This window comes from Ascidia mentula, chromosome 6, assembly GCF_947561715.1.
Source record: "Ascidia mentula chromosome 6, kaAscMent1.1, whole genome shotgun sequence".
In the NCBI taxonomy this organism is placed as follows: domain Eukaryota; kingdom Metazoa; phylum Chordata; class Ascidiacea; order Phlebobranchia; family Ascidiidae; genus Ascidia; species Ascidia mentula.
The window spans coordinates 15,034,070-15,061,176 of NC_138571.1; the positions used below are offsets into that span (position 1 = coordinate 15,034,070).

The window sequence follows — 27,107 nt, forward strand, 5'->3', positions numbered from 1 at the left end:
CAAGTATTTTAAGGGTACATTTTTGCTTTCAAACATCGGCACACGTGACTTAAAATGACAAGTCGCGCTTCATGGCAAATTCTTTTCATAAAACGTTTCACCCATCTTTCAGTTACAGGCAACGTACTTTGGGAAACCACGCATAGTTTCGGAGACAGTTGCAAACCCAACCACAAGGTAAAACACTTAAAAGGAGGAAGAAAGCAGCAGAGCAGGGTGTTCATTAAACCGTGACGTTTCTAGTCATGCACTACTGATTGCCATGTCTCATACATTTGGGACGGAGGACAGTGATAATGAAAATGCTGTCGTGACCTAAAGTCTTTAGGTTAACGAATGGTTCAAAAAAGGATTTGATTAGTCATGTGCAGCTGTTCGTAGGCTTGAACGATACATTTTTGCATTGATTAACAGCTCGGTTTAGTTTCGACTAAAAGTTGTCAACAGCAAGGGTGTTTGTGTCGTTTTGGAGTAATTGCGTATTTTGTATTCCAGACGTTTCATAGGGTCTGCAGAGTGAACTTGAGAAATGAACAAAGAATCACTGGCTGAAGACAGGTAATTTTTTCATATCGGTATTTATGATTGAAAACACCCATTTACATAAAAGTACATTAAAATAAAACCCATAAAAATGCCAAAAGTACAATGTTGTTATTAACAGAAAATTGAAATCAAACAATTTGAACACCCATCTGTTTCAGTAAAAGGCAATCTAGCCAGACTGCCAATAAAAAATACGTTTTTCATTTTAAAAACATAATTATCATTGATTTGCATTTGCAAGTAAACTTTTAAAATTGTGCATGAAAAATGATTAACACACTGGTAGCATTTCAAGAAGTGTAACACAAGAAAAGCATTTAAATGTTTTTTAAAGACGTGCAGTTTGATCTCACAGAAATTGCACTACAGACGCTTTTTAGCATGAATTTTGTAAGGCTTTGGGTGAGATGAGACACCAAGCACATATCCCTCATCCAGTTTGTGAATCCCAGGTGGAGGTAGAAACTTGAAACGTTGCACCATTGACGCGAAAAAGAGAAAAACCATTTGCTTTGCTATTTTCTTTCCAAGACAATTTCTAAGACCTATTCAAAAATCAAAATCAAATCAAATGTATTTTGTGCAAAAAGCAACTATGCAGATGAACAGTATACAACAGAATTAAAATAGCATGGGCACCGATAAAACCTTGAATATATCAAGTTAGGTGCCCATATTTAAGGTGATCTCCTCACAAAGAATCAACTTCTGCTGTAGGACCACAGCCAGCCCTATTGAAAAAGTATGCAAAACTTGCGAAAAAGGGCAGGTTTACATTGCCAATTTTTCATCAAATATCTGGAAACACATATGACAAACATACCTCCACCATATGGCATGAAACCAGGCCTTGAACCTACTGTACCATCTGTATCCAAAAAGTTTTCCGGGTCAAATTGGTTGGGGTTTTTCCAGTGTTCAGGGGAAAAGTGCATGGAACCATAGTCGACTATAATTGCAGTGTCTTTTGGCAAATCATATCCTTCTAAATGAACTCTTTCTTTTGTGGCAAGGGGTAGTGCTCCTATTGAAGGTTGGTGTGGAATTACTTGTTTATCAGTTTTTATTAAAAAAACATGTGTGTACCAAAAGGGAAAATATTAGATTTTCTTTGTACTTCGAGAATGGTAGCCTCGGTGTATGGTAGTTTTTTCCTGTCTTCGTATGTTGGCAGCTGATCTTGTCCCAAAACTGTTGATATTTCCGTAAAAACTTTTTCTGCAATTGAAATGGGTCAAGTAGATGAGATAAACAAATTTAATTCATTTCCCAAACCCTGAATTTCAAGGTTGTTTGCCATATGAAGTACAGCCCATTTCATTGTGGCAGCTGTTGATTCAGTTCCAGCTTGAAAAAGATCCAGTACTGTGGTCACCAAACCTTGTATCATGCAAAAGTTTAACAGAATTTAATGAATATTTTTACATTCTGCCAAATGTCATGGCTAAACTTTTTCTGGTTGTTACATGATGCACAGAAAGGCCAAGTACAATGCAGCCAATTATAAATGCTCGAGGTGTTTTTTAATATAATGTTTGCAAAATTACAATATAACCGCATGCCAAAACACAGTTTAATACAAAAAAAACATGTTTCACTAAAAGCAGCATCAGTTCTTATTCAATAGAAAAAAACAGTTTCCACCTGTGTCACGCATGGCATTGGAAAAAGTTCAATTTCAGAAAGAAAATACTAAATGTTGTTAATTTAATGTTACCATAATTCTTTAAACAGTTGCTGTTGCTGCCTAGGTTCATCATTTCAACTAGATAAAAGTCAATAAAGTCTCTGGGTTCTCCAGGATCTAGTGTAGATTTATGATATTCAATTTCTGATGAAATAAATGCTTCCAGCTCCCTTTAAAAAAAACGGGAACTTGGATAGTTGTCAGTACATGCACCAGTCATAGTCCTAAAGGTTTGGTGCATTTTCATTTAAAATGTGATTTTCGGCAAATTACTATCCCTTCTGCTAAAACAAACAAATTAAAAAAAAACAATTTGCGAAAATATGCATACTTGCTGCAAGCAATAGCTTTTTTCATTGCATTTGGCAACCATAACTTGTGTAAGTAAGGGACAAGAGACACGAGGACAAATGATGGAGTCATTGCATTGCCCATTAATTTAAAGTACTGGTTATTCAAATGCATCAATCTTCCAAGCTTTGGATCTCCATAGCTATATCTGTTAAAAAACATTTATCCAATTGGTGGATTTGCTTTAATCAACTTTTGTTACCTGTTGCCAAAAATGAAGTAGGCCAACACATTTAAGACCGCATAATCAAACACATTTGAAAAATCAGCACATTCACTTTCTTGCTTTTGAAGCTCATCACAAAAGTATGGCAGTTCCTTTACAACAACATTGTCCCCAGAATTAAGGCCCAATTTTCTAATGACGTTATGAAAAAGTTTACGATGGGCTGCCCACTGTTCTCCAGGTCTAGAGAATACGACCCCTGCAAAATGAAAAATGTCTGACTACAATAAATCAATTTCATGTGAAACTCGTATTTGTTTTACCATCTCTACTGTTTCCTCGCATTAGTTTGGAATGCAATGTATCTAGGCGACTTGAATATGGCTTTGGGTTGGTTGACATCACCTACCATAACACTGTTTTCACTTTGTGTCTGATAGTTGTAATGATTTTTTGGGTAATGTGGATTATGTGGTATTAAATTTACAGCATTTTTCTCCAGTTATTTACACACACAATAGACTGCAGCTCAAAATTTCACAGATCAAACCAGACAAAATATATGACAACATTTATAGGTGTATATACATTTTTCTATGTTTGAATTTGTTGTGATTTCAGTCACATTAAACAGTACAGACACATGTTGCAGCTTGACACAAGGTGAAAATATGTTTAGTATGCAGTGTATACTTTCACGAAAAAAGAGAATGGTAAATTCAAAATTAAAATCATATCAATATCTTGGACTTACCTGCTTGATCAGTTTAGGCCCTCTTATGCAAATAACATTTCTGTGTTGCATCTTCACACTAAAAATGTTTCCGTAAGTTTTAAAATACTGTGGAGTTTCTGAAGGGAAAAAATTGGTGTCAGAAATAAGTAGAGCACGGATTATTCATTCTAACTCTTACTCTTTATCGCATCGGGCTTCAGGTAATGATAACTTCCGAAAAAAGGTAATCCAGTTGGCCCAGGCGGAAAGTTTTTTGGTCGCACAACACTGGCAAGTGCCAGATACAGCAGCAAAAACAGCAAACATGATGCAATCATATATGTGATCATGGTTGGGAAATTGATTTGATCACCCAACAACTGAACCTGTCCATAATATTTTTTTGTTAAGCAACAAGACCTGCATGGTAATGAAATCCAACAAATCCCAATTTCAAGTTGTCTGCAGCTATCAACTGTTTTGCTCGTTTATCTGCCTGACTTGTTGACTTATGAAAGTGTCATAATATCCCCCCCCCAAAAAAAAATGGATAAATGCCTCGTGGGAAAAAACGAACATGTCCAAGATTGAATCTTACATAAAACCACAAACTTGCTGAAATCCGCCTAGCCACAGCACACGCGCATATGTACGCACTGTCCGTCATGTATGCACGCACTGTCCGTCTTGTCCTCTGTCACAGAGAAACTCCGCTACCTCACAAGGCAACCGGTGATGCGTTTGGGTCAAATTTATGGTTAAATGAGCGGGAAGGTACGTGTTGTTGCCAGGGCGATTTTCAGCTTGTTTGGTGCAGCTTTAGTGCATTTTTTGCCCTTCTCAGTCAGCTAGTCATTTGGTGCCGAGTGCTATGAAAAAGTTAGTTGGGGGATGTAGCTAAAACTGAATCACAGAAATATACCCAAATTTATGATTGCAGGATAGTTGCTCAAAGTGCATATGACACGGTCATGGCAACTTTGCATAAAACTAAAGGTACATCTACAACAAACGTATATCCAAAGTTTTTTGGTTCTACGTCAACTAAAAAATGTAGAAAACTCCACGAAAAGTAGCGGCGACAAAAAATCGTGAACCTTCTTTGCTGTGGTGAAATTGACATCACACAAGGCGCTCGCGTCGAAAAAAAAATGCATTGTTTACATAGGAGAAGGCGCCTTATATTGCATATATCGAATAGTTTCAAACATAGGAGTATCCACAGATTACGTTACCTTGAAGGTCAGGACAAGGTTTTACATCACACAAAAATATGTCACTGTGACGTCACAAACCGAAGGCTTATTTCTTCCTGATTATTGGAAGACCAAAGGGTATAGGCTGATTCCCAATGGCTAACGATACGACAACGATCGGGAAATACCCGCGGACGTCTTAAGCGGGTTCGCGACATGCTTCTTACCTGCTTCCCGCCATTATCGGAAAAAGCGTTACGCTTCACAGCCCATGCTAGTTCGGAAGCGGTTTCGGTTCGAAAGCTAATTGAACTAGCTTCTTTTTGCAAATCAACTGATCGAAAATTACGGCAAATAAAAGCGAAACAATTCAATTACCGTTTTCTGTAAGAGTGCTTTTATTTAACTATCATGTATGTCCAAAAGCCAGCAAAAATGAGTAGATAAAAAATATAAAACAAATCTCTTGGTGATAAATTGCAGTAAAACACCACAACCAGCTTTTAGTTACATATAGCACAGACATGTAGGAATGCGCAATTTTGATCATTGTTTAAGTCAGGTCCGATTCATGCATAAATTTTCCACACAAACAATCATACTTTGTTTATTCTGAAATTAACAAATGACCTTATGTAAAACAGAAGCAAATGTTAAACTACTGATCTGGAAAGTTGCAGTCATTCCAATCTTCGTCTTGGAGAATACTACGTACCAGGATGTAACAAAAGCAAAAAACTTTTCTCAACCGGCACCGTTTTTTATGATTTTAAACTACAACAGTCATTTCACTACAACGCCATTTTGCGCATTTTGCAAAAACATCAGAATCAGAGCATGTAAATTGAAGACCAAAGCTCGCTCGTTACGGTCTGTTTGTTTTTCATGGTTCAACGTGGTTCAACGGCGCAAGCTCGCTCGCAAACCATTTCATGCCAACGACCACGACGCTGCAACCGCGCATGCACACTGGTACGATCGTATGCTGCACAAGTGCTTCGGGGTGTTTTATATATAGTTCCAGTAACGTCAAAAGTTCGCGTGCAAACTACAAGACATTTCGCTACGATGTGAATACGATGTACGACGGAGTAGAACTCAATTCTACTCGATCGTAGCGTCGTTAGATCGACTTCTTTCGTCGTAAGCGGCGCCGCCGAATGCTTCTTCGACGGCGCTCCGACGCAGTGGGTATGCAACTGCTCCGACGGTCTTAACCGTCGTATCGTAAGGCCCTTACGACGCTCTTACGACGGCAGTGGGCATCAGCCTTATAGCAGCAAGAACAATATACTCTGTACTTCGATAAGACGGGGATGGTGCTCAGTGACATTACATGACGTCATTTTGGGTGTGATGTCATAACTTTAACCTCACCTTTGTGTTGACTTTAATTTAATGATTCCAACATTTCTAGTTACAACTATATTGCGAAAAATACATTGGTGGTTGATTGTGACGAATTAAATAAATCATTTATGACGCGAACTCGTAGACAACGCTCGGACAAAACGTGGTACTATGACAGAATAACAGTGTTGTGTGTTAGCCTCAAAATTCAATTAACCCACTTCTATCTTTGCTGTGAGTGGACAAAACGACAATGCTAAATTGACGGTTTGTCTCTGTCGTGTTTTGAATAGTTCATGTATCACGTTTAGCGATCATAAAAGCTGTAACAACAAGAGCACCTGTCCCAGTAACTGTTTTATCATTACACAACTAAATAAGACATAATAGGTCGAAACAGCGGCCATCTGTCTGCAGCTCAAATTAAACATCAAAATCCGTTTGTTTCACTTGTTCACTTGTTGTCCCCTGTTTAATGCAACACTATACTAAACCAGTTTTGCAATGTTTTCCATTCGTACGCATAAGGCTTGTTACCAGTACTCGCACGACCAAAGCGCCTTCCATGACGTCACGCAACAATAATCTAGCTTTCGCACGATTTCGTTCGCAGCGGTAAAAGTGCGACTTTGATCAGCTGTATCTCAGAAACCAGTCGCCGTATTAAGCTACTTTATTCGCCAAAAATGTTTTAAGTTATGAACATCTCTTAGTTTAATTATTAACATGTTTTATTTTTCCGTGTCACATGCACTTTAAAGCGCCCCCAGGTGGCGACATTATGTTAGCTAAATAGGCTGCAAAATATGTAAGTTGGTTTTGCGAAAAAATGAATCACAACAACCTCATCCAATTTGCAATTTAATGTTGGCCCCAACCCTTTCTACGCAATGGCAAAAAAAATTGTCACAGGAAAGTTGCTTTGGTTGCTGTTTTTGCTAGCCTATAGGACATAACATCCTCCTGCCGGCTCCTCATCTTTGCTGTGTCCTGTCCGATGCAGCTGCAATCAATTTAATTTTTTTCTCTTAAATTGTACCAGTAGATCTTCATGGGTCACCTGCCACAGGAATAGTTGTGGGCAAAAAAGCAAATCACTCCAGTATGGGAGAAAGGCATAAACAGCCCTGAGGGCTACTCAGACATTTTTTCAGCAACTGGCTTTGGTTGCCTTTTGTACAGAACAGATAGGCTTTTCTAAAAACCACGATTGTACGATTTTGTCCCAAAATCCAAGCGCATTATCGTGGCTTTTTTGCCAATATAATGGGATCAAATGTCCAAAGGATAGCAGTTAAAGCGTTTGTTCAGCACCTAATTTAAACCAGAATGCATAGACGAAGGGTGGAACTTTCATAACACTAGATATGATTCGGTCCCTCTAATAGCCCATTGTAGGCATTGAGTCTAGGCAATGTAGGCATTGTAGGTATTGAGTCTAGGCATCGTAGACTATCAATGCCTAGACTCAATGCCTACGATGCCTAAACTCAATGCCTACAATGACTACAATGGCATTTTAGAGGCACCCCAAATGATTGGGCACTTTAACGATTCTTTTTTTCCTGAAAATGCAATTTTGGGCATTTCCCACCCGCGAAACTTACTTCCACAGAAATACAAATATTCGGCCTAAGGCCGGGTCCAAACTCACGCTTTGCGCCGGCGGGTTTTTTGTTTGTTTCAATGTCCCGAGCGTACGCCCGCACGCCGGCGTATAATGAAACAAACAAAGAATCCGCCGGCGCAAAGCGTGAGTGTGGACCCGGCCTAAGGAACCAAACATTGCAAATACTTTTCTTAGGCAGCTTAGCCTCGTATGTTAAATAAAGAGCTGGTTCTAAGGTTGTTCACAACAATATACCTGGAATACGAGAAGTCCTGCTCAATACCTAATATTATCACCTTACAAGTGAAGGTGTTGCCAAAATCGCCTATTCTTGTTCGTTTGCAAACACCCCTCTCCTTGCCTGCTGCAAATCAGCATTCGCTGTTATAACAGCCATATCTCTGACGCAAAAACACATGTCTACATGGCTTTCAGGTGCCAAGCGCGCGATATCCGTCCGTACGGTCGACATAATGTTTTGTGGCGACTTAACATTGCTGCAGTGTGTACATGGCTACAAAGTTCAAACTCTAGCAAATTGAGACGTAATATTGTCAAATATTAACTTGAACAGTGTTTGTCAAGTTGCGACATCTGGGTCTACTTTTGTCGTTAAATCGCTGATTGTGCCAATAAGCGATACCTTTCTTTGCCTTTGTATTTTAAATTAGCGCAGCTCGTAGAGTCGTCAAAACTGATAATATTAATTACACAAATTCCTCAGATTCTCACGCCGTATATATTTTGCCCCATTAGCGCCACCAAGTGTAATGTTTGTCCACAAATCCCAGCATTCGAATAATAGCGCGGAATTTTAGTTGCTGACAATAAGGCAACTTTTTTGGTTTCTTCACTTAACTTGATGTGCGTAGCGCAGCGTACGAATAGGTTCGTCCGGCTGCTATAACTGAAATTAAATGTGCTTGCGTGTTCTTTGCTACAGCTACTAATTTTGATTCCGTGAGCAGAATTTATTTGAAAGAAAGACTCGTTGCAATATCAGGTGGCGTAACTTTAAACTGTTTTGGTTACATGAAACAATGCTGCAGAGAGCCACGATAAGCGAGACACAAACAAGAAGTTCCTGAACTGAAACGACTATTTATCACCCAATTGTTATCCGCACCATGTCATATCCGCACAAAATATTTTCATGTTCGCACCAGATGGTGTAACAGGTTGAAAGCACCGCTTGGCATGCCCTTATTCTATATAATGATGAATTTAATTGGATACGATTCAATAAATCGTTGGCGTTTTTGTCTTGGCATGGCTGTCACGGTGATTTTTTTCTGTGTGCAAAATAACACTGGCACTAAAATGCTCAGACAACCAAAATATATATAATATATAACGAGCATAAGCGTTTATGGGAATTGCGTGCTGCTGAAAGTTAAATTGAAAAATGTTATTGAATAAAAAACCTAAATTGAACCAAAAATTCCATCGCATTGGAGCGTGCGAAACAAATGCTTAGATTTTTTCTTGGGCCGTCAAAAAGTCTATTTGCTCATCTCGTGTGAGAAATAATCAGTACTCATTTGAGACTCAATAACTCATTTTATAAGGACGCAAGTTGGGAAACATGCGTGCGGTACTAGTCAAAACACTCTGCTTGTTTAGTGCGCATTTTACTGCAAAGTTCGGCATGATATCATGTGCTAACTTGGGGCTATTGAAAAAAACATGCTTTTAACCAAATATGAAAATCCCAAAAAAATTAACTCCGATGGATTGCTCATACCAATTTCAATGGTCCGTCACCAAGGTAACTGTGACTAACACAAAGGTCAAATGTCCCCTGAAAAGCAGCTATAGCGGTTTGTTCAGCAACCAGACCACCCACACGTTTTTCGAATCCATAGTCACGCGTTAATTAAACAAACAAAATTTGATCTGTCCGCTAAAAGTGTTTGTGTGTATCCTGTCTGACGTCATGTTTGTTATTTCTTTTCTAATGTGCTTTTCGTGTTTATTGTGTTAATCACGTCCTTTACCTCTGGGAAATAAATAAATTTGTTAGACTTTTGTAACAGTTACTGCGCAATTCCGGTATATAACATGCACTTTTGCGCAAATAGCCATGGACTTAATCTAATTTTAATAAAATTCGGAAACAAGCTGCTGCTTTCGAATTGTATAAAGGGATGTGCTCCCATACATCATAACACCGTGTCATGATACGTAAACAGTCGATCCAATCACACTGACAGCTTTCGTAAACTTTAAGCCGTCTTTGCAGAGGATTATCAAAGCAACAATATAAAGTACAACGCTTAGTTGACGTCAGCAACAATTTCATTTTCGTGAACGTCAACGAAATAGCAGTAAAGAATGCGGTGGACAATTTGAATGTAGGAGGTGACGAGGGACTATTTTGGTTATATGGTAACAACAAAACGGATTAATAACAGCAGGCACTGCTTGTTCCGATAAGTGGGGTTTTGTCGGTCGACCGTGAGTCACCAACGTGAGAAACTTCGAGTCTGCGGTTTCGTGACGACAGAAAGCAAGTCAGCACGAGAGCCAACGATATACACCCACACTGGAAAAGAAGGACTCCAAAACTATTATACGTATCGAACACAATTCTCCCGACAAACGCGTCAACCATGCCAATCGTTGTTTGTATTCCTGTCATATAAATATTGGCAAGCGATTCGTCAACCGGATAGGTCGACTGGGTGACCATCTCCAAAAACACGACAGCAGCGGCTCCAGACGAGAGTCCAAAAAAAGCATTGCCGACAAACATGCCTGTTACTTGTTTGAAAACAACGCAAACCGTAATTGCTACCGAAGAAAGAAGAACGGCTACAACAGCGCATATTGCCAGCAGTTTGTAGCCTTTGTAAAGATCAACCGCTTTTCCAAAAGCGAAAACGCCTATGCAGGATCCCACGCTGTACATGCTCATTATGTAGCCGCTAAGCATGTGTGGCGCTACCCCTTTTATGTGATCATGGGCGCGCTTAACTATCTCAGACATCATCATATTTTCCAGCAAAATAATTTGGAAAATTAGACCCATAATTAAGCATAGGAATACGTAGGAATAGTTTGTAAACAGGAGCTTTGTCTCTTTCCAAAAATCCTTAGATTCCACTTTATTATCGACTTCGTGCAAGACCTTTAGTTCTTGTGCGTATGTAGGTGGAGTTGGTGGAGTGCTGGTAAAAAACACGGCAAAAAATATGGTCGCCACGGCTGATATTCCCAAAAAAGCTCCATACATTATTTGCAAATGGTGTTGGGCCGAATTTAACTTGAGCGCCAGACTAAAATTTCCTGTACTGTTTGAGGACCCACTTGTCGAAAACACAAGGTAAGAAGGCAGGACGTACCCGGAGCCATCGCCAAGGTATATCGCGATCATATTCACTGCGATTGCGGTTCCAACCTGGTTTTCAGGAAACCACAGGGCAGCGAAAGTGGATGGTATGACCACTCCTATAATTTCCGCCACACCAGTAAGAACTTGTCCGATTACAATCAGCACCAATAATGAACTGCTTATGAAAGATAGGGTAACAAACAAAAGCCCAACAGTAGATGAAAGACCCACCAACAAAACAAGACCTCTAAGTCCCAGTTTTTCTTTGAACACCAGCCAGGCCAAGGGCACGGTTATAAATATTCCGCCGATGTTTCTTGCATTGGTAATCCAATCCACAGTCGCGTGTGTAGTGTTGAAAAACTCCACGTAGAAACCGCTCACTTGACCGTAACTTCCGAACGATATTCCGGCAAAGTATTGCAGAACGGCAAGCCCACCGAGAAAGGCCCACCTTCGTTTGTACAACTGGCTATTGCTATCCATTGTTACCAATATTTTTTTCTAGTGAAATCAATGCATTTACGAACATGTAAATCGATTGTAGTTCTATCGTTTATTAGTTAAAGGTATTTAGCACATTTTCTACGCTACACTTCAGCACTCACGTGATGTGTAGCTTAGGCTACCCTTTGTTCCATTTTATCCAAATTACGCATGATTTGTGCAGTTCGCTATCTATCGTCCTCAAGCGCTTATTCTGCGCTGCTTGTCTGTTTTTTTTTTTGACTGGAGACACATTGGAACGTGTTGGACACGTTTCCGCTTTATAAAACATAACTTTGTAAAAATAACACTTTAATTACTAACTGCTGCACCCAACCAAAGAAATATGAATAAAACCAGGGTTAATAAACTACAACAACAGGCAATAATCTACTGACAAACGTAGTTGATAGAAACAGAAAGGTATAATATGCCATTGTTTTTTGCCCATCCCCAACCCTCACATTTTCGGTTATTATCGCAACATTACAAAAGAAAATACGTCACATTTTTGTTCGGAGAAGTAAGATGGAATCAAGTAGTTTCTCAAACTTGTGATGGGTTCTGAATGCTACTTAACCTTGACTGTACAGATCACTGTAACTGTTTTAACTCAGTAAGATATTGCAATGTTAGTTTTATGACTAAATTGCCATTTGATAAATTACAATCACTTTCATCCTGCTACTGGTGGCACTATGCAAAGTTTACTGTATTTTGTAGCGTCTGTGCATTCAATATCAGAGGTTTGCTGTGCGGCCATTTTGACGCTATACGCTTGATTCACCCTTTGATTCTACGTACGTTAAAGTTAAATAGCATTTATGTTGAAAAAAATCCAGAAAATTAAAATGTACATATGCGTTTTTCGGTGTTAAAGTCACGAAATCTGCATTGCGCTGAAACTGCATTTAGGAAATTACTCTGGCGTACACAATGTTCCCGGCAACTAGTTGAAGAATAGTTGAGGAGTTCAAAAGGAAGCGTGAACCATTCAATACAAAAAGAACAACCCGAAAACGACCGTTGATCCCACAGTTATTTTTCGCGCCTAGCAGTTATGGCAAATGAGCAGGAAGTTTACAACTCCGTATGCATTTTATTTAAATTCATATGTCGCAATCAACTGTTACGTCATACGCGCAATAATAATGGCGGTTTATCAAACGATTGTCTAATAGTTAATGGACCGAATTTGACACTTGCAAATCCAATACGAAAAAAATACAGATAAAGGTTTTTGTTTTTTAATCGACAGAACAGCTCGAACACGCGTGTTTCACAGCAATAAGCTTGCTAGGCCATATCGCTCAACATGGGGCGTTTTGAAACCCTAACTTTTCAAGGAAATGTGTTAAAATTACATTATTTTTGCAGATGATTGTTGCAAATCAAAAGATTTTGCATCCCTCATAAAATGAGTTTAGGACTCACGGAAACCAGACAATTACAGTACATAACTCACTATGCTGCGCCTATATATTGTACACTATATCGAGACTGTAGCAATACACGCATGTTTCTTAACCCAATTCTTCACACACAGATAGACCGAAGGCGGAGTTTGGCTTTTCTGCGGAAATTTAACAGCTTTCTGGCATCCGGCTTGATGACAGACCTATTTTTCTTGTTGAATATTCATTCTCACTTCCTTCTGGCAATCTCTCTGTCACCCGTATGGACCCGACATTTACTAACCAACTGGCACGCGGTACAAGTTACTCGCCTACGTCACTAACCCGCTTGGAACAATTTAAAGTTACGCCGCCTGATATTGCAACGTCTCTACACTAGAAAAGTGAAACGTGTTGTTTCAACACGGCAATTCTGTAGCCGTATACAACACTGTACACGTGTTGCATAACAGCCGTGTTGTTTCTCCCTGTGAATGTTCTGACACACCTAACGTGTTGTTTTGCCGTGAAAATCTGCGATCCTGCCTAAACAACACGCGTGTAATGTGTCGTATACGGCTACAAGCCCATTACACGGGAAATGCGTGTTGTTTCAAACCACACAGTTATATATGCACCAAGTTGTATTACAATAGTAAAGGCAATTGAAAAGGACTGGAACGAGATGCAGAAAAACAAATACAACTGTGAAAATTTGTATATGGCACTAACTATAACCAAATTTGAAACCATCAAGTAGCATAAGTAGTTGAAATACATATCATGCACATTTTTGTGTTGAACATGCAAAATGTCAAAGTCAACAGTTGTTTTAGAAATTTGTCTAAGGCATTAACTTCAACTATGTTAACTTTTTATGGCTGCAAAGTACAAAATCAAACTATAATGAACAGCCAACCAAGCAAATATGTTTGGTAGCTTTACTTTATATAGAGATATCCACAGCAATGGACATCAGTCCAATGAACCCAACATTATTTGTATTGATTACAATACAAGCATGGGCTAGCATCTTGGGCTGTTCATTCTGAAAAGAAAATAAATAGGCATAAGATAAAATATATGAAAATAGCATTGACATTAACACAATTAGTTATTTTTAAAACCATGTCAAAATTGAGACAACAATACAACTTTGCCTTGAAAAGTCAATGTATGAATATGAATTATCACCAACATGTTTTCAGCCTTCGAATATGCGAATTAATGGAAAACAAGAATGCCATATAGTAATTTGCTACCACAAAATGAGCATTTTCAGTGACTTGTTTTTGTAAGCGGCTTCATACATACTACTTACAAAACTAACTTATAGTTTGTGAATAAAAAAAATATTTACCTTCCTCAGAACAAAAATGCCAGTAGAATGCTTGCTGATATTACTTTTTCCTTTGTATCTTCATGATGTCCACCCCAACATTAATTAACCTAAAAGGAATTGTTGTTGAAAAATTTTATTTGCCGAAGGGCAAAGGCGAAATACAGAACACAAAAATGCTATATTTGTTACTTTGATAAGAAATGACAATACTTACTGAACATTACTTTTCATGTGTCAACATATTCTTCTGGTATCAGGCCCAAACCAGCAAGTAAGACAATCTACAACACATTCAACAACAAAAATAACATCTGCACAACATTTATTGTTATGTATGTTTTAAAGTGCCTGGTGTTTGGTTTATTGTACATGCAATTGTTAATGTGAATAAAAGCACATGCTTAAAAAGCACACATGTTGATAAAGTGCTTGAAACTAACCTCAGGGTGATCCATCTAATCCACAATTTGTGTTGCAACAAGTTGATCAACAGTATACAAGGACCTAGTTTATACAAGATAACCTAAGAATTTTGCAAACCAAACAGCTCATATTAAAAATGGCAAAATACACATTTTAACATAGCTAAAAACGAAGTGGCACGACTTACCCTTGTAGTTGTAACAACATAGTTAACATACAAGCCAACCTGGCAAGCTGCTTTGAAACATTTCGCCACAAATTCCCGCCGAAATATTTTCAAGGCAAGGGGTAAATAAAACCTTGTCTACACAGTACCAAAAATTCTCAGCTTCCAAGTTTATAACAATCTGACATTACAAGATGTTATTGTATTAATACAGTTTATTTACGTTTAAAAATAATGGACAAATAAGTAGGTAGTAATTAATTTATACTTACATTTGCCGGATCCCCATGCTTCGGATTGTGCGTTTTCGAAACGTGGGCGAGAGAACCTAAATTTTACTCGCAATGCCCTTAAACGATAGGAGTATAGTTTGATAATATCTAACTCAAAACGCTCTTAATTATACACTAGCAATTGCGCATACAACTGTGCTTAGCAGTAAAATCAGCATTAATGCATTTTACTGATTGCTTGCTTTATGACGTAATTTAAAATACATTATGACAGAGGAATACATGTTGGGCATTTCCCATCGCCAATACTTACTTCAATAGAAATATTGATATGCAATACAAAACACTTCTTTAGTAATTTATCTTGTCACCAGCCTTCGAATTTTGACCGTAAATATCCTATGCAAACATAGATGTCTGATAACAACACGGAAAGCGTGTTGCTAACAGTAGTGCATATAACACGTTGATGTGTTATTATGCAAATTTGCAACACGTTTGCCAGAAACTGCCGTGTTGTTTCCAAAGAACACACGTGTTGTTTGCAGATTTTAACGCTAAAACACACACCGCCGTGTTAGAAATACACATCAAGCGTGTTGTTTTCACTCGGTGCTTATAAAACAACACGTTTGGCAACACAGAAGTGTGTCATTTCAACACGTAGCAGTGTCAAAACAACACGTCTAATTTTCTAGTGTATCTAATTAATTTAACAAGTCTGCTCTCGGAGTAAAATTTAGTAGCTGTAATAAAGAACCCACAAGGCAGAATTTACTTCAGTTATAGCAGCCGGACGATCTATTTAAACGCTGCAAGACTCATAGGTTTTTTCATCTAAACTTCTCAATTTGTGGTCATTTATCAAAGCAAAATCACAATAGACGCTCTAACTAAACTAATCGACTTCCAATTAGTAACGAAAGCTGTAAACACGCCACAAACTACAGCTGTCTGGACCACCGCTTTGAAGAAAGAGTTTGTTTTAATTATGTCGGCACCGAATGAAGTTATTTCTCTTTGAGTTGGAGATGACAAAGCGAAATTACAAACGTTTGTACAACACCACTAAGCGGCTTGCATCGAAATCCTCTCTAAACACATATACAAAAGCACACATATGCAAAGCTTGCAAGTCTAATCCCATCCACACAAGATTGCTTTGCAGTCACATGCGAATATTCAACTTCATGATTTTTGTTTATTCAAAATATTCGACCGAAGAGGGTAACGTTAATTTTTTACGTTTGCTTGAGGATAAGTCAGTTTTAAATTGCTCAACACAACCCCACTTGTCGACGCATGACTCATTAGTCCGATATTAAACAGTAAACACAAGCAGCGACTTAAACACATGATTCCACTGCAATGACAATTGAGTTAAACTTCTAAAGGTAAACAAAGGCGACGGATGGTCTTTAAATGAATGAGTCATTCGCCCATGGTTTCCGTACTATATACGTTTAAGTTTGAGATTGAGAGGGACGCTTTAAGTATGTTGGAAAACCACTCCAGTCTGAAAAAAAGATACACTTTTGTACAATATTAACACAGGATAAGAGATTGAGCCGTACTCCTGTTAATGACCTTTTTGTTTTTTTTGCTATTTGAACAAGACGATGATGGCGACAAATAAAGGCTGGACGATGGCATGACTTGTCCGCATTTGAGAGTGGAAATGTCCTGCTCCAAGGCAGTTGCTGGACAATAAAAAATTCCAATTCTCTAGTTTGGCGAAATATATAGGAAACCGTCGGTGATTCTAATTCTACACTGCTTTGGAAAAACGTTTAAATTTATGTTGTTAATGCAAGACTGGCTACATTGCAGGCTGCAACAAACCCAGGCATGTCATTTGAATTATTAAAGATGATTTATTCAAAACACCTAATGCAAAAACACAACTTATTTTACAGCAGACATTTTTGAAAGCTGTTACGGCTACCGACAAAAAATAGTAAAGGTTGATTTCACTGTAAATTTAAAACATATTTGCCGCAGTCAAAGAATCTTGCGATTTTTTAGTGCATCAACAATTGCAAATCAGGCACGTTTTTTACTGCGGAAGATGCTATACACCGAGTCACAAAGTTTTTGCCAAATTTGATCCACATATAATTTAGTGTAGTATTTAGTGTGTAAAGGTGGTTGGTTCACACCTAACCAAAATTTGCACAGGATACTATTTCACTCAAAACTTATATGTGGAACAAATTTGGAGAAAACTTGTGACTTGGTGTAGTATTATTTTTATTTTACAGCAGGCAACGTTTTTTGAGTAAAACATTGTCTAAAGATCAGACGATTCAGATCAGACCACTCTAACAATACAACTCGATGCCGTTCTGACAAGCTATAAAATGTTTTGACTTCGTGGAATCCACCTAACCAGCAACACTTCTTTCGCGTGACACAAGTTAACCTTCAATTCAATTTTAATTGTTGCTACAACAACTTTGTGTCCACGCTTCTAGTTTTAGAATACATGTTTGGCTTTTTATTAAAGCATCTTCAGTTCTACAAACAAAATAAACAGATGCTAAAATGATAAAACGATAAAACTGGCCGAATAGTAGAAACCTCTGGTGCTAACATACTGGACGGCGTCCTGCTCAGATATTACAAGTGGCCTACTTTTACATCACCACAGGCATCCATTGGTTATTCAGGTGAAACAACGATAAAAGGATTTAAAATAAAGAAATAAAATAAAATGAAATGGGCGGGGCTCACGTAACTGACGGTAAAATCAATTTTTGAATGTTGATTTTTGCGTTTAAGTTTTTGTGCCATTTGTCCTCGTATATGTCCAATTGGTCCATGGGCGGTTGTTGTAAAAACACCACAGAGTACCATTTAGCTAACTTTGGTCCTTCGCTAAGTTGTGGGTGGTGGTGTACTTCGTAATGGCGGAGTAATGCACTTTTGTCACCCGTGGCACTGTTGTTAAAAGTTCTCCACATTTTTCGATATTGGTTCCATCTGGTGGAAAACTTATTTTTAGTTTGTTCCGCATACTTATCATGGGATATTCCGTTCTGACTATTTCGATACTGAACGTTGAAATTGGATAACTCAACTCTTGGATTAGTTATTTGATGTCTGTCAAGTTTTGCCATCTTAATAAAAGATTGTTTATTCTGAAATGATGTCAGATATATACGGAGTTTTCTGAATATAGTACACGCATCTACAATATGCACAGTTATGATGGAATCTGTAATGTGTACTGTACTAAACTTCTTTTTCCGCAAAAAGTCTAAATAGGCTAGGTAGGTGGTGATTCAAAGTACTGTGGCACTCTTTTATGTCTAATAACCAGAAAGATAGCATTCTTTGACTGCATTTTCCACATTATGCTAAACGGTCACGAAACGGACATGGAAACGCATGCGGTTATGCGCCTGTTCGTTCGTGCCTAGTATATGATCGGGCTATGTTTTCAGGCTTTGTACGAAAGTGGCCATGGAAACGTAGTATTAGTTTCAGTTATAGCAGCCGGCCGAACTCATACGAAACGTTGCAGCATCATCGAAAATAATACATTTGGTAAATTGATCTTCAGTCAGCATTATACATCATTATATTGGATCAGACTTATTTGTGGATCAAGTTTGCCGAAATCTTTGCGACCTGGTGTAGTAGTATTTTTATTTTACAGTAGGCCACGTTTATTGCGCGTCACGTGCTTGGCTGAGCCAATAGGGTGTGAAGCCGTCATCGCCTTTTTCCATCTCAACACACAGAAAACACGTTCTAAGAAACATTAGAGTTTCCTTTGGGATTGTGCAAGTCACATATGTGATCAGTCATTTGCTTATATTACATCCGCTGTTGATATTATAATATAGTCATAGTTGGTAATTAACACCAGCAGTGAACTTGAAGTAGCTTAGCCAGTTGTACAGCATACTATTAACCTAGCCCTATAGCAGAACCAATTTGCTGGTTTGTCGTGATTTAGTTTGCAGCATCAGCATATGTTACATATTAAGCTACCAAAGCATATTTGATAAACGTTGAGGTCTGGTACGAGTGGTATTATGATTTGTAGATACCTCTGACACGTTATAGTGGCATGGCAAACGCCTTGTTCCAATCCAGCGTTTTTTTCATTTTCTAGTTCACCATGCGAAAAACGTATTTACAAAATTTAATATGAAGCTGTTGAACTCATGCCTGGTTAGATATGCAACACGTAAAAATCAGTAGTTTTGAGCTTACCGTTAGGCTTGAACATTGAAAAACAAAATTCAAACGCGCACATGTAGACAGTTCGCAGCAGTTAACTTGCAGCAAGCAGAAAAGGAAAAACGCAGTTAGGTTTGCAGTTTGCTCTGAAGTGAAATTAGAAGCACCAACGCCCAGGTGGATAAAAACGTTTTGCAGATAAAACAAAAGGTTGTGGATGGAAGTGTAACCAAATGGCGAAGTATTTGCAAGCGCAAATTTCAAGATTTCAGCGTACGGTATTGCCCAGAGTAGGATGAACACAACGTTTTGTGTTTATCTGTTAAACGTTTTTTGTCGACATTAAGTGCATAAAATTCGTATATCAATTTCGTTTCCAATGAGATAATTATTATATTGATTTGCTGGAATAGGCTACTGATCGCAACTTTTTCTGGGTAAACAGCATAACCTAAAAGAGGTGTTGGGTACATGTAGCTAATGTATGTTCAACAAATCCTTAGTTGAACAGATATGTCTTACGTGCCAAAAACAATTTTATTGGGGATAGTTGTCATGGTTTTGTTCTCCATATTTTCCCATCTGTATTGGAGGTAAGCTTCAGTTGTACAAATTTGCACTGACACAGTTTCTAGTGTACTTTTTTGCAGTTTTTCGCTGGACTAATTTAGTACTGTGGGTATACAATCTTATTTTTTTGTGTTAAGAAACTTGTTACAGACTTGGTTTTCAAAGCACTTGTAATAGCACGAGCTTTCTAAAGTTACTACTTGCTTTCTAAGGTGCGTCTATTTGCACAACATTCGTGTATCAACCACTAATTTTAAAAAACATAAGAACATCTTATCTACTGGCAAGCTGCAGACAGGGTGTGTACACGCACTGTTTCGACCTGTGAGGTCTCATCATTGCAGCTGTTGCAGTGGCACTGCGCTAGCTTTTACATTAGCAGGCACACTAGATTCCACTTTGTGGTACCTGTCCGGTCAACGTCGATCTGTTGGGTACCCTATACTGAGTACCAAACAACAGAGACGAACCACTGTGGAGCGCACTATGGCCAAACGGATCTGCTTGGTAACCGATAGCGCTAAAGGCAAAACACCAATGCAATATATGCGATATGAGATTTACTAACACAGTAGATACATCCTGTCTGCAGATTGCCAATATTATTATGGCTTTTTTTGCACATATCTTATCTACTGTGTTAGTAAATCTCATATCGTTCAAAAAAATATCACAAAAACGTCCCTCAATCGGCAGCAAAATTATTTTTGATAGATCGCAATGGTCCCTGAAGGGCCCATGGACCCTAGACTGAGACAAAGTACGGCGGGCGTTAAACCTGTGTCTTAAGAGAAAATAATGGGCCGAGAAAAAAGATGACGACAAAAATTTATCCATAATTTCAGGCGAACATATGGTGTTCGTGGGCGACCTTTTATACAATTCCCTTAAAATTTAATAGGCCCTAATGGCCCCAAATTTTATCGGCGTACCGACTGAACCCCCATTTCTTGGGCCCGCTGTAGGGTTCCGATTTGACCAAACATTTTAATACGCATTCAAAGCAAAAATTATGATTTGTTTTTAGGATTGACGACAGGACAAAGTTTCGGGTCCCCAATAACAAAGTCCATGAAACCAACAGTACAATTCTCTCACACACAGCAGGTATCATCCACCTTGCCATTTACAAAACATGTATTGGATATTTTTTATAGTGAGCTCCATACAGGGCCACTGTATTGACCTAATAGGCCTCACCAGTGCAGCCATGCTGTGACCAACAACGATCTTGTCAGGCAAGCAAGACTATCATGTCGAAACAGTGGCCTTGTGGCTTGTATAGAACAGTTTTTTAGTGAAAAACAAACTGTATCCTTTTCTGTTGAAAGTTTTGAACAAAACAACATCCAATGACGACCGGGAATTGGTGCTCACGGCTTTGGCTGACTTCGTCCAAAGGAGGTTGCACGCACTTCAGGTATTCTTGCTGATAACTAAGTTTGTATGGTAGATGATAAAAGCATTTACCTTGAGACTGAAACCGCCCACGGCACAAGACAAGATCACGCTTTGTTTACCGTACAGATTATTTAGGCTGAGCAGCTTCTGTTAAGAGAGATTGACAGTGCGTTGTAACAAGATATACTGCCTCTTGTGTTGGCCCCGGTGAACACGTGCTTGAATGGGGCCGGTACTCAGGCGTAATCGGGCCCCGCGGTTCCGCAATTTACCACAAAGACATCCCAAAACACGAAAGGTTTAACGAATTGATATTTTGGCCCGGCATTCGTTTCGGGTGCCAAGTTCTTGTGTTTTGGCAGGTCTTTATGGTAAATTGGAACCCCCTTAGAATCCAGGGTCCCAATTTCCTGCCATGTTGCTGACCTTTTGCATACGTTTTTCTTTAAGAACCCGCGGGAATGTTCGCTGGCACGAAAATACATCTGTAGAATCCACGCGACCTGTGGTCTTGGCTGCACCATACACCACATTGCCCCTTGCTTGTTCAACGCTGTTGGGATGAATCGAACTCTGGTCGTTGAACTTGTGAGATTCGAATACGGCACCAAGGACGGCATGAGCCTCGTTTACAAACCGCTGAGCGAAACTTGTCGAAATGTGGACGATCGGGATTCTGGCGTTGACGTAAAAGGTATGAATAATCTTAGACTGACGTAAAAAGGAATATATATATATAATCAACAATAAAAACCCACTATTGGTCATTGATATCACCGTCGGGGTCACCAACACCTTTGCAATGATTTACGATTTATGGCAGTTGTTCTCAATCGTTTTCATGGACCCTTTTAGCAAACATTCAAAGATAAATTATCCCCGCCCCTATTTCATCCAAACGTCCAATTACATTTCAAACACAATTTCTTCCTCGCAAATACAAATTCCCCCCGTGTGGGTGACTCCCCGGGCTGGAGGACTCATGGTTTAGAGCAATACTCTGTAAGATTTCAAATGCTAAATTACGTGCTGCGGTTATTATTGTGTGTTGTTGAACTTGTGACTGACCCCAACCTTTCATTTCATAGACAAATCTGCAACATTGTCCCAAACTGTTATTCATCATGTCCACGGAAATTACAAGCCTTTTACCCCGTGGACCCCGTTTACAATTCCCGATGTCCTTTTGCAAGCACTGTGGGGAGCACACGATGCCCCAGACCTGTGGTGGATGGGCCAACTTCTCGCATATATTACGACACTGAACTCGGAAGCACAGCTAACACTCAAGAAGTTAAAAGAAAAGCTTGGCTTCATTCATCCAATTGTAGGGTAAGAATGTATGTTAATATATTTCTGTTGCGAAGAATTCTATAGGTTCGTGATTTACTAGAGAACTTCATATTTTATCACGGAAATAAGAGTTTGATTTCTTTGAATCGCCTGTGTAATCTCTATGGCTGACAGAAACTCAGTAACGGATTAGTACAAAATATGATAAATAGTCGTAAGTCGTCTGTCTGTTTGAAGTTTCTGCGACATATATATCTCGCCTGTATGTACAGGCATCATCGGTTTGATTCTATTTGAAGAAGCGATACCGATGATGCCTGCACATACAGGCGAAATATATATGTCGTACAAAACTTCAAACAAACAGACGACTTAGGACTAATTATCACAGTTATTACGGAGAGTGCAACTAGGCGCAAATTTTTAAAATTGTTAAGTGTTAAGTACATCTCAGTGAGCTGCGTACAGTTGTGCACACTGTTTCACGGACCAGGGGCGGCATGATGAGCACATCTCGCTAAGTTTAGCGAACTCGCTATTGACGCAAAACCTCGCTAACGCAACTTTTGGTATGACGAGCCGTGTTCTCGCTAAACAATTCTCGTTAAGTTCCTCGCCAGCTAACGAGGATCTCAGACCACTCGCTAAACTCATTTTTGTCGCAAAACTGTATAACGGCAGCATATTTTGCATTTATTTGTCATAAAAATAGGCCAAAATTAACCAATTATTCATGGGATATGATAGACTTGGTGGTAATAGTTTAATTTTGCTTGCCTATACATTTGCAATATCAGTATGTTTTATGTTTTTTTGCAGATTTGTAAATGCTATAAAATAAAAGATATACAGCAAAATGATATACTATTCTAATATTGCTTAATAAGAAACAACACCAAACCGCATTTAATCGTTTAAATTTCGAAAGATCAAGAAACGGAAATTCATCAAAATGCCCAACACAACCAAGGGAGTTGCTGTCGTCAGAGCAGCAGTTTTTTTTGTTGTTGCATTAATACTCAGTGTTGTGAAAACGATCGACAGAACTACGCCATTCGAAAATATATTAGTGTCAATTTTGCATGGGTTGTTTTCGTTACCTCGTAAACACAATATAGCGAATTGTAAATTCTCAAATGCCCCTGACATAACTTGTATATTTTTCTGCCCGAATAAAAGGGCGAAAAATTTGACAATATTGACCGGTAGACTATGGGTATTTAACACCCATTGTAAGTTTTCGGCTTGTAAATAATTTTAATAACTTGCTAAGTAGGTGTGGTAGGATTGTGATTTAATTAAAATTTTATAACAATTAAAAATGAGATTAATCAGTACAATGTTAGGACATTTGCTCAACTGTTAAGCCTAAAACCAAAGCAACAATTTGATTTGTGATTTCGGTCTCATATTATCGTAAACTTATCTAAATAATGTAAACGAACAAAAAAATGTGGGGTAAATTCAAGATTCTATACCTCATATGAAACATGGGACTTAAGGCGACGCAAAGTTTCCTTACTCCTGAAAAGTGACGCATTCTCTCGTTTTCGTTGCGCCTTTGTACGAGGTCCCAACGAGATGTGCTCGGCATACCATTGTCCATACCGAGTTCCTCGCTCGTAAACGCCTCGCTAATGTGTGTTTTAGCGAGCTCGGGAGTTTAACGAACGAGGAACTTCTCATCAGAGGACGTTCACTACAGTGGAATAGTCTTTGCCTGGCTATAGTTGGTCAAACATGGCCCTACACAAACTTCGCACCCAGTTGCCCAGGCTATAGAAAGCCCATTTCTGTTCAACACATTCCAATTGCCTGGTTATGTAGTTGGTCATTGCCTCACAAAACAACTAGTATACAAAACTGTTGTGTTACCACATACTGTGTGTTACGCATGCATATAAATAAAATAAAAACAGTTGTGTTACCACATACTGTGTGTTACGCATGCATATAAATGAAATAAAAACAGTTGTGTTACCACATAGAGTCCATGTTCGTCGAACAGACAAACTGATCAAAGAGGCCAAAAAATTCGAGTTATCGGAGTACATGAAGCACGTTGAGATGTGGTACGAGGACTATCATAACGGCACTAAGCACACGAATGTTACAAGACGAGTTTATCTATCAACTGACGACCCAAGCGTGTACCAAGAAGCCTTACAAAAGTACATATCCATAAATGTTCCGCGCAACAGTTAAGTTGTCTGGGAAACCTCAAGAAAAGCAAGAAACTTTAAATAAGCACGAACGGTTTCTTTCTTATATCGTCGTACTGTTTATATTTTTAGTTGTGCTCTCATGTGCCTAATGCCCAAGGGCTTAACGGACGTATTTTAACAGTTTTGCCTGAAAATAAATTACCCGCTATACTCCTTTATATTTTTTTAATGAACCCCAGAGTTCCGCGGGGTCCATTTTGGGAGTCGCTGGGCTTGCCATAAGCTAAGTAACGCAGACTGATAAGATTAAGAAAATGTTTAATTGGTCATTGCATTTGTTGTAAAGGTACCCCAGATATCAGTTCCTCGTTGCCGTCGACCACGTGGCGAACGCCGGAAAACACCGAAAGTCAACCGACGGTTTGCAAGGAATCGCCTTCGACATTGAATTGCTCAGTTCCTGTGATTTTCTCGTCTGCACGTTCAGTTCTAATGTAAGATTGTTTTTGATTGGATGTGATCTGTTCATTGGCCTGGATGATAATAATGAGATTTTTAATAATAATTAGTCCTTCAGATTCTTATAAAAGGAACTGATGTCGCCTATATAGGGGGATCTAGATTCCTTCAATTTCCGAAGCATTTGAAGTAATTGAATAAGTGGTGCTCGCCCGACCATTGCTTGCAGTTTTGGGTTTTCAATTCAAATACAAACGACCAGAAAGTCATCATTTACATAATGTACTCATTTGGGATATGAAATTTTCTACTCATTTGGTCGTTTCTAGGTTACCGCGTGTTGTCGTTTCTGGGTTACCGCGACATCGTAGCCAAAAGGGTCTTAAGTTGGAAGCAGTATCTCGTATACAGCGCTGTTCTTTCGGTGGTGTTTGTTTGGCGAAACAGCGCTGTCCTCTTCGGTGGATTTTCGGTGGTGTTTGTTTGGCGATACAGCGTTGTCCACTTCGGTGGATTTTCGGTGGTGTTTGTTTGGCGATAAACTGGTTTCGGCTGGAACAAACAAAATAATACTTAGTACAACGGTAATCACCACCGGATAAAAAGGACACTTGCCAAGTTGTTTGATCGTGTGTCTTATCTTTGACATATCTTGTGTGTTCAGTTTGCGACATGATAGCTTTTCAATACCTGGCAATATTATTTGTTTACAGAATACGAAGGCAATATTATTTGTGAACAGTTCCACAACTTCCCGGCCAAATTATGTTATATTTGTAATAGCAAATCGAAATTTGAGATTCCGTGCCCGAATGTTGAATATTGACTGTTGGAAAAACACTTATCAGTTACTGAAGTACCGCTGTTAAGGAATGTGTGATAGGTCAAAAGAAATCGTAAAAAATTACTGTCGCAGGGTAACTACAATTAGGAAATTCCTTCGCCAACGTTTTTCCCGTTGCAGAACTTGGTCTACAGTTAAAAGCAAATAGTTGCAAAAATTGTGGATAATTACTCTCTTTTATAGGTTGGCCGACTCGCCTACGAACTGATGTTTGCGAAAACGAACGAAAAAATCAAGGCGGCGTCGTTGGACCGGAAATACTTCTTTGGAGGCTTTAGTCGCCACCTAGTGGCAATTCGAAATAACAGCAAGGGGTCTGATGACGTCATAGACCTCAGCTTTGGTGACGTAATTTACCAAAATTTGAACCTGCGCACCCTCCAAACAGTGAAAATTCAGGGTAATGAGGTAAAAGAATGTCCGTGGCCAGTGCGGTACGAAGGATTTGATTGGCTTAACGGATCACGTGGTCACCCTAGTTCTTCTGCTGCATGCTGCAGTTGGGTGTCGCCCTTTGGAATGGCTTCCCACACGAAACCAGAGTTCTAGAAACAATAATTTACGTGGATCGCTTCGCACCAAGCACTTTGCCTTTCAATAAAACATAATTGTTTTAGGTTAATAAAACATAAGCTCTTGTCGAAGGGTTTTAAATAAATAAAACATGTCAACGTTTTCAACAGTATGAGCCAGCAGTCTCTTTATTATCATAATTGTTTTTCTACTGACTATGCGTAGTTATGCAGTACCAGCATGTAATTGTTACTGGGTATTTTTTTTTATAAGCTTGCTAAACAGTGTGCTGAATAAATGCTAAACCGTGATTATAAATGGTACGCTCCCTGTAGAATGCTGCTGTAACTGATACAACAGACTTCTCATTCATTCAGTGGAGTTCTACACACAAATTTTGTGGTGCGCTGCCTTGCGGTCGTTGTGTTTGACCTTTTTGGGTTTGAATTTTACTGTGCACTGACTCGTTTGCGATCGTTTTGTCCATAAATATTCCTAGAATGAGGTTTAACGTGTAGCGGTAGTGTTTCATTACTATTTCAATTTTTTCTGGAAAACTCCTGACTGTGAAAAAGGTATATTTGGAAGCTTTGGACAATAAGAAACAGTTGAGCGCCTTGCCCATACTTCTATCAATAGATTTTTTCTTTTTATTATTAAGCAAGACAATTGA

The 27,107-nt window shown here is 38.8% G+C and overlaps 2 protein-coding genes across 4 annotated transcripts; one reads left to right on the forward strand and one right to left on the reverse strand.

The window, feature by feature from the left end:
- The first annotated feature begins 497 nt into the window (after window positions 1-497).
- Window positions 498-26,808, forward strand: LOC145906479 (alpha-(1,6)-fucosyltransferase-like). Of its 3 annotated transcripts, none has more exons than XM_082993898.1 (8): window positions 498-558; window positions 20,787-20,866; window positions 21,091-21,179; window positions 21,611-21,854; window positions 22,249-22,492; window positions 24,442-24,624; window positions 24,965-25,112; window positions 26,105-26,808. In XM_082993898.1, exons 1-8 carry the CDS (start codon window positions 530-532, stop codon window positions 26,468-26,470), a joined length of 1,383 nt encoding a protein of 460 aa, XP_082850024.1. In that variant the 5' UTR covers window positions 498-529; the 3' UTR covers window positions 26,471-26,808. The 3 variants fall into 3 exon arrangements, with proteins under 3 accessions (XP_082850024.1, XP_082850023.1, XP_082850025.1); XM_082993897.1 differs by lacking the exon at window positions 498-558 and adding an exon at window positions 19,629-19,782; XM_082993899.1 differs by lacking the exon at window positions 498-558 and adding an exon at window positions 19,629-19,782 and having other exon boundaries at window positions 24,442-24,525.
- On the reverse strand, window positions 697-3,834 carry LOC145906472 (cytochrome P450 2J1-like). Its single transcript, XM_082993888.1, has 10 exons — window positions 3,665-3,834; window positions 3,505-3,602; window positions 3,074-3,155; window positions 2,787-3,009; window positions 2,565-2,732; window positions 2,264-2,403; window positions 1,822-1,926; window positions 1,633-1,764; window positions 1,370-1,570; window positions 697-1,091 (listed from the first exon to the last, which is right to left on the reverse strand). The coding sequence occupies exons 1-10, from the start codon at window positions 3,813-3,815 to the stop codon at window positions 910-912; spliced, it is 1,482 nt and encodes a 493-aa protein (XP_082850014.1). The 5' UTR covers window positions 3,816-3,834; the 3' UTR covers window positions 697-909.
- Window positions 26,809-27,107: the final 299 nt, after the last annotated feature.

What these genes read in the sequence shown, in the direction of transcription:
- LOC145906472 (XM_082993888.1), bottom strand. Translation starts at nt 3,815, where the DNA reads ATGATCACATATATGATTGCATCATGTTTGCTGTTTTTGCTGCTGTAT. An exon ending in GAAGCCCGATGCGATAAAGA is followed by an intron (nt 3,603 to 3,664) that starts GTAAGAGTTAGA and finishes TTTTCCCTTCAG; the next exon opens with AAACTCCACAGTATTTTAAA. An exon ending in AAACAACCTTGAAATTCAGG is followed by an intron (nt 1,765 to 1,821) that starts GTTTGGGAAATG and finishes TTTCAATTGCAG; the next exon opens with AAAAAGTTTTTACGGAAATA.
- LOC145906479 (XM_082993897.1), top strand. Translation starts at nt 19,703, where the DNA reads ATGTCTTACGTGCCAAAAACAATTTTATTGGGGATAGTTGTCATGGTT. An exon ending in TTCTGGCGTTGACGTAAAAG is followed by an intron (nt 21,855 to 22,248) that starts GTATGAATAATC and finishes TTCATTTCATAG; the next exon opens with ACAAATCTGCAACATTGTCC. An exon ending in TTCATTCATCCAATTGTAGG is followed by an intron (nt 22,493 to 24,441) that starts GTAAGAATGTAT and finishes GTTACCACATAG; the next exon opens with AGTCCATGTTCGTCGAACAG.